We start from the raw sequence: 14,177 nt of genomic DNA, 5'->3' as shown, positions 1-14,177 counted from the left end.
AAAATGAAAACTCTTCTACGCCCCTCTATTCAATATCTGACAACTGGCTGTCAATCAGTGTAAAATCAACTGTTTCATTCACTTTGCGCATAGACCGGTATGTCCAGAGAGAAAGAGAGAGAGCGGCGGAAGTTTTGAGCTGGCTGTCCAAACTGGAATGCTTTAACGCTATTTCTTCCTCGTTCGGAATCGTGGTACGCATTTTCTGGGGATTACAGCCTAGTGTTGTTTTGTAACGGTAAGTGCTTACTAATACTTGCTTACTAACTCACTTTTTGCTAGTGACCGACAAAATAAGTATAGTTGTCTTGCATTAGCACAGTTGATAAGGTTCTCTTATTGAAATACTCTAGTGTAGCTGATACATCGCACACCAGTTTTGTATTTGTATGTGTTGTGAGCGGTCTGAACGAATACTCGAATTAATCGGAGTGAACTAAGTAACGGATAACGAAGAGTTTTCCGCCCGGTAAATGTTAGAAAATGCGGGCAAATTATGCCTTCTTTGTTAATTCGCACTGAGCTCGCCACTTTTCTAGCCGTGGTTTATAACCTTTATTAATAGCAATTTTTGAGTTTTTAAGTGAAATATTTATCATGTTTTAGTTTAGTGTTTCTTATTCACTAAAATTACATGTATTCCCATTCAGCTCAGACCTGGTGGAGCTTCAAATTGAATCATTGAGTGGAAAATTGGTCCAGCAAAGGAGTTAAGGTAAGGGCGTGCAGTTAATTTAAAAATAGCTTTAAGCTTTCTGTTCAGTTTCATAATGAAAACTGGGCTGTACAATCGAACTGCGTCCTGCCAACCAGTCGAGCTAGAAAGGAGTCTATCTTTTTGTCGAGGGTCGAGGGTCGAGGGTTCCATGTCGAGGGCGAGGGTGCCATATCGAGGGTCCAGGGTAACATTTTTTTTCCCAAATTTTTTTTTTGGAAAAGGTAATAATCGATGCAATCAATGTCATTAAAACAAATAAGAAGAATTTAAAAAGCAAATGGCGCGTGAACATCTTCTAGTTGTTGGTTGGAGGGGTGGAATAGAGAAAAGCTCCGGGACATCCATGAAGAAAATGTGATGTTGTTGTTGTTGTTTAATTAAAATAGCACGTGGACATTCGAATTCGCTTAAAAGTAAAGAACCTTCTCCCTTCCTGTGAAGGTAGACAGGTTGTGCCTAAAAAAAATGTCATAGAGCTTAGGCAAGGGCAAGGGCACGTTTGTAAACTATCTGTTCGGAGAAGCCAAAATTGCCTACAATTTTCTGTTACTTGAGGAAGGCTAAAAATTTCTAGATGGCCGTTCCATTCATGTATAGCCTGTGGCAGGCTCTCAGATAGTATAGTGGGAACGTATTAAAACGAATAAAGCGAAAATAAGACGCGCACGACTCGGGAAAGGGGGCGGTGGCGACGGGAAAAATGGGAGAGAGAGCCTGTTAGCATTTCTTTAACGACCCCCTTCCGCCCATTTTTGTCACTTCTGGATTCGGCTGTCAAAACTGTTAACACTTCAGTTAATCACAATCATTCTCAAGTTTCTCGCGTGAGCATTGCACGCGACGCGAACTCCTTGTGCGATGTGTGGAAATTTATGTCTTCGAATTCGTTATCCTGTAAAAGCATCCGTTTTTTTGGCTCTAGCTTATAGCAATAAAAGGGGGCGGTAAGTTTTTTCCTCTGTTGGGTAGGTTATGCTCTGGAAGGTTCTACATTGTCACTGAGCAAATGTGACTTTAACCGCTTGTTTCACACTGAGAGGTCATGGCACACATATCGATTTACTGTGGCGTTTGTTTCTGGTAGGCAGGATTTGCCCTCTGATGAGAGAGCATTTTCTTTGACCTCTTTTGAACGTTAAGCTTTTTATTGCGGCAGAATAAGGGTTTCAATTTTCTCCAAAGTGCCTCTGGATCCGACTAACTAAGTGATTTTCTTTAGTCCGTGAATTAATGTAATATTTTTCTGCAATGTTGTATCACGCTGGGCCCAGCTGGTTAGTTTTCTTTGCAGAATGTTAAATTATCACGGATAGTGACTTACAGATCCAGAATTATAAGAATGAAGTGCAGCTTAAACTTAAGCTACATCAACTAAGGAGAATTGCATTGTGATTTAGTAAACTCTAGCTTGATAGTGGAAAACAGTGTGAGTCTTTTGACTGGAGCGCGTAGTTTCTCCCTTGGTAATAGCGGAATAAGCTTAACAGTCATTGGACTGTTTTGTTATTGCCACTTTGTGATCAACCAGGACTCCGGATTACCGAAAACAATTTCGCACTTTCCTTCTCTCGCTTTCTTTCTTCTAGCTGCGGCCGAAAATCCAAGCTTTTTCAGTTGTTCCACTTGGTCTCGCATTATAGATATCAGCGGCGAAACGACTTTTATCGTAGAGTTTTCTAGGGATAGAGCAGCTTTAGCCAAGCGTGGGAATAGCTGAAAGATTAAACTTTTGCCGAATTCGGTGGGCATAATACCGAAAACATCTTTACAGCGAGCCAAGTCGCAGACACTCGTCTAAAGCACAAGACAAAGCGGACTCATGAAGATCACACGCGCGATTCGCGTTAGCCATCTTGGTGATGACAAACTGATGACCACGCTACTAGGTGATGATGTTAACTGTCACAATTGACCAATCAGAGGGTATATCAGGAGCTGATATACCGGAACAGGCCGTTAAAAAAATGCGTACAGGCTCCGCCGCCCTGTCTCTCCCCAGCCCCCGCGCGTTTTTCGCATTTCTTATTACTGAACGACTTTCCACCACCATCTCGGAGCCTGGAACAGGCTAATTCATGTACAGTTTTCGTAGCTTATCTAATTAATTCCCTACGATTTTCTAAAGTTTAGTTTTTCACATTTCAGCCCCCAACTTAGCCTATTTTTCGTTGAAAAAGGAAATCTAAAATTTTCGGATTAGAAAATGCGATGGAGAGAGGAATCAGAAAAATTCTCACTTTCGTAAAACCTAAAATTGCATCTAAAATTTTCGGTAAAATAATACTGAGGTGATTTCGAAAAGATTCAAGTTACCCTAGGACGACCGAACAGATACAACTTTTATAGCGCCGCTTAGAATGCATTTCTAGAGATTTGAAAGTACTCTGGATAAGCGAAAAAGTGTTTTCAAGGCATTTAGGAGGTAACCGTGGTCATCTCCAACTTGGCAAAACAACAGATCTTTAGTAGAAATGTCTCAAATGTAAAACAATTAATTGGATCAATGGGATACATGGACCGTATGTCTGTTTTTTTCCTATTCACGGCCACCACGTCCACGTTCACAAATAAATATGACCGATTGTGGCCTAGAAAGATACTGAAGATATATGGCATTTTAATGGGAAAGCGTCGGCAAATGCCGATGTTCACCTCACCGAAAGTCGCTACCAGGCATTATTCTATTTTAAACCTCTGCGTTAGTGGGTGGCGATTTCCATGCGCTTTCGCGCATTTTAATAGCTCTGCAAAAAGATAGACTCCTACGATTGCATTGTTCGTTTATGACACATTTTATGACACATTTTACAACGCAATAAGAGTTTTGTCCTTCCATTCTTGTTGGTTGGACCAGAAATTCATAATTCAACGCACTCATTCTTGTTTTACGACATTTTAAATTTTGTTTACAACATTTTTAAAAAAATCAGTGTTTTCAAGTAACGTGTTCTGTTCGTGGTATGGGTTTCCGGGGTGTTATAAATGTAATTCTTCGAAAACAAATTGGGATGTCCCGGAGCTTTTCTCTCCACCCCCACCCAACAACTAAAAGATGTTCACGCGCCATTTGTTTTTTAATTTCTTCTTATTTGTTTTACCTTTTCCAAAAAAAAAAAAAATTGGAGAAAAAATGTTACCCTCGACCCTCGACCCTCGACCCTCGACCCTCGACAAAAAGATAGACTCGCTACAGACTCTGGACTCGCTAGAAAGGGAGACTTTTTCTAATCAGTAGCGACAGCTGGTACTGACGAGAAACGGATACCACATACCCGTCTATATTCTAGTGCCAGGTCAATCGCTTGATAGTATATGACTTTGTAGTTACTGACAATTACTAAGTGTAAGAAAGTTCCTGTCCATAATATTGAGAGCGAAGAGGAGTTAGAGAAGATCAGCGTTGTAACAGTACAGGCTTTGAGAGCGAGAGCTGTGTATGCGAGAATGCTGGTTAGGCAGCAACCGGTGCAATTTCAGGTTGATTGTGGTGCAAGTGCAAATATTTTACCTCTGAAGTATGCTGAGGGCGAGGAACTCGACTCATGTTCGCAAACGCTTGTCATGTGGAATGGAACTAAAGTGACGCCTGTCGGTTCCTGTGCGTTGCCTGTTGTGAATCCGAAAACTGATGAGAAGTACAAGGTCCGGTTTCTTGTCGTGTAAGAGGATTTGACCCCTCTGCTTGGCTTAAATGCAACGCAGAAAATGAAGCTGTTAACTGTACACAAGGAAAACTTCATTAATGTCGTGGAGAATGCAAATGATGATCTCACAGCTAATTACGCGGATGTCTTTAACAAAGGTCTCGGAACACTTCCAGGAAAAGTTCGCCTACAAGTTGACCCAGATTGCAAGCCTGCTATCCTTCCAGCAAGAAAAGTCCCTGTGTCTGTTCGGGAGAAGTTCAAAGAAGAGCTCCAAAGGTTGGAACGTCTTAAAGTAATCACTCCTGTTGACGAACCGACCGAGTGGGTTAGTCAGGTTGTTGTAGCTGTAAAGAAGTCTGGCGAACTGCGTGTTTGTATTGACCCGCGACCACTTAATACTGTCTTGAAGAGGGAACGTTATCAAATTCCCGTCATTGATGATTTGTTGCCCGACTTGACAGATGCACGTGTGTTTACAAAGGCTGATTTAGCCTCTGCTTTTTGGCATCTGGAGTTAGATCGCGAGTCTAGTATGCTCACGACATTTGCTACGCCATATGGGCGATATCGTTGGCTCCGTTTGCCGTTTGGTCTCAGTGTTTCGAGGGAAATTTTTCGGAAACGTCTCCATCAAGAGTTACAAGGCCTCCCGGGTGTAAAGTGTATCGCAGATGATATTCTCATCCATGGCACATGCGAGGCTGATCATGACAGCAATCTAGATGGATTCATGCGCAGATGTCAGCAGAAAGGTATCAAGCTCAATGCCGAGAAGTTAGAGTACAAGTGTAAAGAGGTTCCATTTCATGGGCACCTGCTAACCGCAGAGGGTCTAAAGCCAGATCCAGAGAAAGTGAGAGCAATCGTCGAGATGCCACGCCCAAAGGACCGAGGTGATATTTTACGCCTGAATGGAATGGTCAATTATCTTAGCCGTTTCCTACCTCACTTACCTGATGTGATGAAGCCTCTACGAGATCTTACCTCTAAAGATGCAGCATGGTGTTGGGATGATTTGCAAGAGAAGGCTTGGAATGATGTCAAGACATTGATTGCATCAGCATCCGTTCTAGCCTACTACAAGCCCACTGAAGTGCTTGAGATCCAGTGTGATAGCAGCCAGAGTGGTTTAGGTGCAGCTTTAATGCAGAATGGTCACCCAATCGCGTACGCTAGTAGAGCCTTAACAGAGACGGAATCTCGCTATGCGCAGATTGAAAAGGAGATGTTGGCAATCGTGTTTTCAGTAGAGAAGTTTAATGACTTTACCTTCGGTAGAAGAACTGTTGTCCATACTGATCATAAGCCACTTGAGTCAATTTTCATGAAACCACTTCATCGCGCTCCTAAGAGGTTGCAAGGCCTAGGAATGTTGATCCGTTTGCAAAAGTACGATTTGGTGGTACAGTACGAGAAGGGAAGCAGAATGTTCTTAGCGGACACTCTCTCTAGAGCTTATCTTCCCTCGGGTGCGCAGATTGAGTCAGAGTTTGAGACAATCAACATGATGAATTACTTGCCAATATCTGAAGCCAGGCTACTGCAAATTCAGTGGGAGACAGAGCAGGATGAATCGCTTCAAGTTCTAAAGGCAGTGATTCAGCATAGCTGGCCTGAAAATAAGAGTACCCTGCCGCTTCTAGCCTCTCCTTACTTCGATATGAGCGATGAGCTGTCCGTTCAGGATGGTCTGATTTTTAATGGAGAAAGGGTAGTGGTACCCAAGGCTGCTAGGAGTGGTCTCCTAAAAAGTACTCACAATTCGCACCTTGGAGTTAATGGTTGCCTTAACCGAGCGCGTGAGTGTCTTTATTGGCCTGGGATGACAGGAGATATCAAGAACTATGTGTCAACATGTGAAGCCTGCAGAGAGTACGAACAGGATCAAAGGAAGGAAACACTCACCAGCCACGAAGCACCTAGTCGGCCGTGGCAGTTTGTTGCAGCAGACCTATTTGAGCTAAATGGAAAAAGCTACCTTGTGACTGTGGACTATTTTAGCGATTTCTTCGAGCTCGACCATCTGAGAAGTACATCCTCTGTCTACGTCATCTAGAAGCTTAAAGGTCATTTCGCGAGACATGGCATTCCCGAGCAACTCGTTACTGATAACGGGCCACAGTTCGTCTCGCGCGATTTCCTGAAATTCTCTAAAGAGTGGGATTTTGAGCACAGAACCAGCAGTCCGTATCATAGTCAGTCGAATGGAAAGGCTGAGAGCGCCGTTAAGCAAGCGAAGAAAATTCTGTTAAAGAGCAGCAAGACTGGTTCAGACGCGTTTCTTGCTTTACTGGACCACACCGCCTGCGAGTATGCAAATCAGCCAAGCACAGCGGCTATTTAGCAGAAGGACAAGAAGTCTCCTCCCGATGACTGCTGCATTATTAAAGCCATCTGTTTCAGACGAGGACGTGACACATACCAAGCTTCATCGCCGCCAACAGCAACAAGCCAAGTACTACAAAAGAGGCGCACGAGACCTCCAGCCCTTAGAGCCCGGAGATACCGTGCGAGTTCAGCCCTGGCGCGCGGGAAGAAAAGAGTGGGAAAAGGGTGTCGTAAAGAGTCGCATTGACAAAAGATCTTAAGAGGTTGAGTTGCCTCAAGGACTCCTTGGACGAAATCGTGTTGAGCTACACAAGTCCAATGAAGCGCCTATCAAAGCTGAAGATGACGACGTCATAGAGGCGCGCGAGCAGCCATCCACAGAGACACGCGAAGATACACGCGAACAGGCACCTCCAGATACACGCGTGGAAACATTCGACCAGCCGCGAGATCCGTTGTCTTCAGTGCCGGACGCACCTAAGTCGCCCAATCAGGCACCGAGAAGGTCCACGCGCGTCCGTCAGCCGCCCAAGCGTCTACAGGACTATGTGCTTACTTACGTGCTGCTAGACTCATTATATATTCAGTTTCGTTTGTACCTTCGGGGCACTTGATAGAGATTAAAATGTCTGTTCAGTAACCGCTTGAACGTGTGGTTCGCTGTGTTATTACATTCTTCACGTCTTTCAAAGGCTTATCTAACATATATTGCGTAATAGACTTATTGCGTGTATGAGTTATGCGCATAGATTCACACTTGATCGCATGACTTTTGCATTCCCAATAATGCTCTTTGTTTTCCTCACAAAATTTAACATGATTATTGTTTTCAATCCTCAAGAGGGTAAAAGAAATTTAATCAGTAGACCAATTTCGATAAATTGAATTTCCGACTCGGTACCAAGGCTCAAGGAATAAAACAAAACAAATCATCTTGAGGTTTAGCAATGAATATATAATAAATTTGATTTTGTTTTATTCCTCCTAACCTCAGAGCCAAGTATGAATGGTATCAGCAAGACATGTTGCCTAATGGGGAATTTGAAAGCAAATCCTCAGCAATTGAACTTGAAGTCCGTTCCAATTGATTTGTAATTTTAAAAACAAATCCCAGCATTCTCGGCGCACGCGTCTGGAAGTTCGATCGTTGTACGCCAGTTGGAGTCTCATCGCAAGGTAAGTCTTTCAGAGCTGGTAAATGCTTACCATTTGTCTGAAAGAATAGTTTGGGATGACTGCTGAATAATGTATGGATTTTATCGACCGGAACAGGGACAACGCTGACCATCGCTATCACGGATGAGGAGCAATATTATTCCTCGAGCCCGAATGGGCTCTGAGACAAGAGCCCATTCAGGCTCGAGGAATAATATTGTTAATTAGTAAAATCCAACTAGTGGTCTATTATCAATGCTGCGTTTTGATTGGTTGAGCTACTACTAGGCTATATGTTATACAGGCCATCTGATAGGGTGCGATAAAAAATCAGAAATTGTGCAATATTTTCGGGGTAGATTGTGCGATAAGATAGGACTATTATGCGATAAACTATGCAATTTTTTCAGGGCTAATTTACATTGTTTTACCAGGTTCCAAAGGAGAAAAACCACTTTAATGTTGTTTAACGGGGAATTTGTAAAACATCTATTTTAAACCAAAATAGTTAAATTTGACCCTGAAAGAAAAAGGACACTTGCTTAATATGACATGACGCCCTTGCACCGCTGACCAAGCTGCTTGTCTCTGAAATCAAAGTTTCAGATGTCTTGCAAGGCTTTCTTTATTGGTAAATCACCTTAAATAACATTAAGATTGGGAAAATGTTTAATTAAAGTTAGAATTCATAATTTGTTTACTTTACTTGAATTTAGCATTTTTTTACGATTTATGCGATTTTCCTCAAATTGTGCAACCGGATGCGATTTGAGGTCAATTGTGCAAAATCACACCATCGCGTAATATCAGATGGTCTGGTTATAGCCCACTAGTAGCGAAAAGCGCGGGCTAGCTTATATACAGACCAAGGAAAATTGAAGGGAGCCCTGTGCTATGAACCTGTAAAATCCAGGGCCTGGTTCCTGAAAGTCCAATTAGCACTAATCCAGGATTAAAATTTGGTCCACTTTTTGTATTTATATATCTTCCTATGCATTGCCTAGAGGTAACTGCAGAATACCCTGCCACTTCAAAGCTGTATCCCTGAAAGAGCTGGATACGTGGATATGCAGTTATCCCTTTTATGGGCTTTTCTATTTAAGAACAACAAATAGTCATGCTATATGCTTTTTATGCTGTCTTAAGTGTGTATCGAAGTGGATCCGCAGATACGCAGTGACTATCATTTAAAAGATATTTTTTTAAATGGATACACAGATACGTAGTGACAAAGTGGATACGCAGATACGAAGTGACTGAGTATCCACGTATCCACCTATTTTTGGGGGTTGCTTTAAAGTCGCAGGGTATTCTGCAGTTAAGCCGCCTAGAGTAACATTTTAAGTTATAATTTCCTTTTTGAAGTTAAGGCACAACAGTATTTTGTAAGCTACATGTTCTTAGACAAGAAACCCTTGCTTAAAATTTGGCTTAATCCTGAGTTAAACTTAACCATTTTTTGAGGTATTGGGCCTAGGGTGCCCAGCATATGATTTGTATGAAAAAACTAACATTTTCTAGTCACCCAAGAGCAATTGTTAGGCTCCAGGTGCCACCGAGCCCTGCAGAGTTAACATTTGAAACTCAGATTTTTTTTTCCAAAAGCAACAAACAAATACACCAAAACATTGCTTGCAAGACCTTGACATTTCAGAAAAGTTTTCAAAATCGGTGTAGTCATGCCGCAAAAACTACGTGGATAAAGAGATCCGACACCCCCACCCCACCACCCATCTTTTCTTAATGGATGAGGGTCCTGGGCAGATGACTGGTAGGACTCTGTTTTCAAGAGTCTAGGCTGGGACCAGGCTCTGTAGTAGGGGAAAAAGGCAAGAAATGGGAAAAACAAAATAAAATAAATCATCAAGCAGAGTGAACTAAGTGGTGGACTCGAGACTGGGAAAGGTCTTCAGAGCCTGATCCCAGGCTACCAAAAATATCAAGGCAGGCAGAAAAGATTTGTCAAAAGATTTTCCAACAAAAGGCCAGGTGGTCACATAGGAGTGTGCTCCCTTCACATAAGGTTTAGGGGAGAGATTAAGAATGGAACTTCCTAAAGTGAGCAACTCTCTTTCACATGCACAAGACTGAGGCGAGCGTTGTGGTTTGCAGTGATGTGGTTTTGCTCTATTTTTTGGCCAGTCAAAGGAGGTGGACCACTTTGACCAGAAAATTTCCACCTGGGCCAAACCGTTCCATTTAAGTTTGGACCAAAATTTCTGGAAAATTTGGCATGATGGAAAGCACCTCTAGTCTTCTTTGCAGTTTTTCTTTGGGTTGTCATGCAATGCTGCTGTGGGGAGGAGCATTGTGTGACGACTCTAAAAACAGCTGCATAGGAGGCCATAGTTATTGTCTTAAATAATCTCATCCCAATGGTTTAATAATGTGGTGTGTTTATGCGTACATTTTGCTTTTTGCACATGTCTGAACTTCAGGTGAGCCTTTATTTAGCATCTGGAAAAGAGGGCAACCAAGTGCCTAACCTAAAAACAATGTTTTGGGTGGTTTGGGTTCGAGGCTCAACTGGTCTCAAAATGGCATTTTTTGGCAAACTTTCCAGGAGCAAATGGGTCAGCCTCTTTTGCATTTTTTACTTTCTCATTGCCGTCGCCTTTTAACTTTCTAATGTCACCAGAAGGAGAGGAGGGAAGATAAGGTGCTGTCCATCCTCGAAGATTTCAGTCCTGCTGAGAAGTCTATATATATATATATTTTTTTGCTTCAGTGGAACCCCCTGGTCACCAATGCAATGGACCAAAAAATTTGGCCCTACTAATGGTGACTGCGTTAATGAGGGTTCTTTACAAGAAAATGTAAGCTCGTAATAACGAGGTGACCATATTACCGAGGTGGCTGTAAGGCGAGGTTCCACTTTATTTGTTATTATTTTTTCTTTTTAGATGGCAGCAACCTCGTTTAAGGCAGGTTACAATGCAGTATTTTCCAACAGACTAGAGCACCTAACAGATGAAACAACGGTAGATGAAGTTAGAAAACTCTATGATGATTGGGCAACAAAGTATGATGAGGTATATACTTCTGTTTGTTTAAGCAACAGTTTATTCAGAAAAGTTTGAAAATCTTTGTGGTTGTGTTCCCGGGAGGTACTTCATATAATGCCTTTTTGCGGCTCCAGGTATAAAGGATAGGGCTTGTACTAGTCAGAATTATTTGAAAGGGTAGGGAAATTTGGCATTTTGGTCTGTAAAGAGGCCCAAAAGGCTAACAGATGCATTTTTTGGCTGTTAAAAAGTTCTGGTTTTGTGATATATTCATATTTAAAGGACATTACATTTACAGCTGTTAAAAGGGATGCAAAACTAGGTATGCCAAAGGGGTACCATTGTCTATGGAATTCATACAAGACAGGTACCTTTTCTGTTTTTCTAACTGTTATACTTAAATTGGGTAAGGGGTTGGAGTTTGAGCAATCTCATACTTAGAACTGTTGATGTCGATCGTGTTTTGCAGGATATTCTTGAAGTAGCTCGCTTTAAGGGTTTCAGTCCAATTGTGAAAACGCTTGATGATGCGGTCCAAGAAGAACTAAAGGACTTAACAAAAGAAAATATTAAGGTGATGGACGCAGGAGCTGGAACAGGTCTGGTTGGCGTTGAACTTCATAAATTTGGCTTTACTACGATTGACGCTCTTGACATTTCACCAGGAATGTTAGAAGAAGCAAAGAAGAAGAACGTATACAGGAAATTCATTTGCGCCGCATTAGGTGACCAGCGGATTCTTGAGATAGAAACGGGAGAATATGACGTTTTGATCTGTGTTGGAGTGTTCGCTATTGCGCATGTCCCTCCCGTGGCTATTATGGAGTTGATAAGGATGGTGAAAGCAGGTGGGTTTTTTTATACAAGTGATTAAGGCGTCTTTGAGCCGCGCACATCAAACGGAAGTGACGCTTTTTCCCTTTTAATATTCCTTGATGCCACTACATTTGTATTGCTAAGTGTCTTTACTGTTATAAAAGATGATTTGCCCAAAGATTAAGGCAAAACCACTGTCCAAGAATGCAAATTATCGACTTCCGGTTGATTTGCGTCGCGCAAAAACGATAAAAACGTCTTTGCTTATTAATAAGCAACTCGGACGGTGAAGTCCCGGACATAAAAAATAGTGATCGGAAGTTAATAGCTTCTCTCTTTCAGGGCTTTGACTCGGCAATTTTTGTACTACAGGAAAACTAAGGTATTCCAACTCGTTGTGTCAGAAAGAAGCGTTCAAGCGTTTAACCGCTCCATAACACTCCGTGACAATTTAAAAGTTGTAGGTGGTGATGACCACTAAATGCCGCAATGAATTTTGTAGTTTAAAACCGGTTCTGTTAGTCAAAATATGGGTCTAAAGAATCCTTCACACACCTACTTTTCCATGTGCTGGCCTCATTTGCTTACTATGATTATGAGGAATACTACAAAAATTTTTGTCATCTGATTTCGGTGAACAATGCTAAACTGAAATGGATACAGCTTCCGATAAAATTGACCTGACCTTTACCAAGTGCTTGTGTATCGGGGGGGAGGGGGTGCTTTGGTTTGTTTGTTTTTTGTTTTTGCTTTTGTTTTCGCGTTTGTCAGGACGCATCCCAATCTGTTGTTCCTGTAGCACAAAGGCAGAAATTTTTGAGCTATCACGGGCTACTACAAATTAGCCGACCCTATTAATCTTATCAGGGGCATCTCGACCGGGAAACTGAACTCCTTTCGACTCGATTTCGTTTCCGTAACGTAAGTGACGAACGCGGATCCGTAATCAATGATTACCTCTAGTTTTAAACTACTGGCACGTTCCTGTAAAAGAAACGCACTCTTTTGACAGTGCCAATGTCTTAAGCTTAAAAGTGCTAAAAAATTGAGGACATTATTTCTACGTCTCCTAATGGAGACAGGACGGTTGGCGTCCAAGCCACCAACTGAGCTGGTCAATGCTCTCTTTATGCTTATGGGCTCCTGTTTCTTTCTGCTTTAAACAGTAGAAGTATTTTACTTGATTTGCTAGAATTTGTTTTTCATAGCGTCGATTATTATCAATTTATTATCAATTTAGCTTCATTGTGTAATCATCCTTTGAATCTTTACTCTTGTATTTTAAATGTCCCGCAGGGGGTCTTGTTTGTTGTGCAGTTCGTAACGATGAGCTGAAAGAATATTACGGCAAGATGATGGAGCTAGAGGCAGCGGGGCACTGGAAACTAGTCAAAGGAAAAAAGGTTCCTTACTATGAACGAGATGATCTGCCCACAGAATGCACTGCTTTTGTGTACAAAGTTTTAAAGCACTGAATAGCAAACTTACCGGAGCTACGTTTCCAGAAATCTGAATTAGGATTAAGCTTATTTCCCTCCATTTCAAAAAATCTTTCGTCTGGTTTGCTTTTCTTACTGTCTAGTTCCTACGAAACTCACCATAAGTCATAAGCACAATGCACATGCCTATATATACCCGAAAGACCTTTTCTGCGTTACGCTTCAGTGAGCAAACATAAAGGAACGAGGACGAGGCTCGGGTGGACAATTTCATACAAATCACTGTATTTTGTCCACCCGACCCTCGAGTTGCAACCTCGTCCCTAGGGCTTTTCCCTTTTGAGCGAAAAGCCCTGGGGACGAGGTTGCCTCGAGTTGGTGGTGCCTTTGTTTACAGGAATGCGAGAAAGGTCTATTCAATAAAGGTTACTTTAGCAGTCGGTCATTGGTAGTTGCAAATTGGGCGTTTAGGATTTACGGAACTCAATGTAATTATTTTCTTGAGTGACCTTCAAGCAATATCTTTCCAGGGCTACCCAATGCCCTAAGCATTCACGTTTATATTATTGAATCAGGTATATATTTCATGCCACCCTTAAGGTCATTATTATGTCAGATTATGCCAAAAACGTACAACGACTTTGCTCATGCTTTACTGTCAAATGATTTGCCCTTAATGTACAACTGCGACACGATTTTACTGTCTCTCTCTGAACTTACAACATGTACAAGGATCTTTTCTCTTCAGCTCCAACTTAATTGGCCAACTTTTAAAAGACTGAACGTCAACGAGATGGAACTATCGGCTCATACTCGGTGTAACAACCTGTGGACTGGCTCACGAGTGACCATCCTCGGGAACCCAGGGCAGATGGGGGTGGGGGGGGAAGCAAAGTCTAAACGGGCCGAAAAATATGACGCGAAGAAAAGTAAGAACGATTCCGCCCGTTTAGACTTTTCCTTGCCCCCACTAAATGCCCCTGGGTCTCCGAGGATGACGAGTGACATAAAACAATTGATATAAAAGAAGCCCCTAAGAAGTCAACACAATAGAGCCAAGGAAAATAAT

General features: G+C 42.0%; 1 protein-coding gene across 1 annotated transcript; it reads left to right on the top strand.

Moving 5' to 3' along the window:
• The first annotated feature begins 7,746 nt into the window (after nucleotides 1-7,746).
• LOC140929575 (methyltransferase-like protein 27) lies at nucleotides 7,747-13,293 on the top strand. Its single transcript, XM_073379326.1, has 4 exons — nucleotides 7,747-7,869; nucleotides 10,752-10,880; nucleotides 11,323-11,701; nucleotides 12,966-13,293. The coding sequence occupies exons 2-4, from the start codon at nucleotides 10,752-10,754 to the stop codon at nucleotides 13,142-13,144; spliced, it is 687 nt and encodes a 228-aa protein (XP_073235427.1). The 5' UTR covers nucleotides 7,747-7,869; the 3' UTR covers nucleotides 13,145-13,293.
• The last annotated feature ends 884 nt before the right edge of the window (nucleotides 13,294-14,177 follow it).

The sequence above is a fragment of the Porites lutea genome, chromosome 3 (genome assembly GCF_958299795.1).
Source record: "Porites lutea chromosome 3, jaPorLute2.1, whole genome shotgun sequence".
NCBI lineage: Eukaryota > Metazoa > Cnidaria > Anthozoa > Scleractinia > Poritidae > Porites > Porites lutea.
The sequence above is the reverse complement of the archived record's forward strand: the minus strand, read 5'-3'. Positions and strand labels throughout refer to the sequence as shown.

Excerpts from the sequence above, each read along its gene's own strand:
- LOC140929575 (XM_073379326.1), top strand. The coding sequence starts at position 10,752 with ATGGCAGCAACCTCGTTTAAGGCAGGTTACAATGCAGTATTTTCCAAC. Across the intron at positions 10,881-11,322 it reads GGGCAACAAAGTATGATGAG|GATATTCTTGAAGTAGCTCG; the intron begins GTATATACTTCT and ends CGTGTTTTGCAG. Across the intron at positions 11,702-12,965 it reads GATAAGGATGGTGAAAGCAG|GGGGTCTTGTTTGTTGTGCA; the intron begins GTGGGTTTTTTT and ends AATGTCCCGCAG.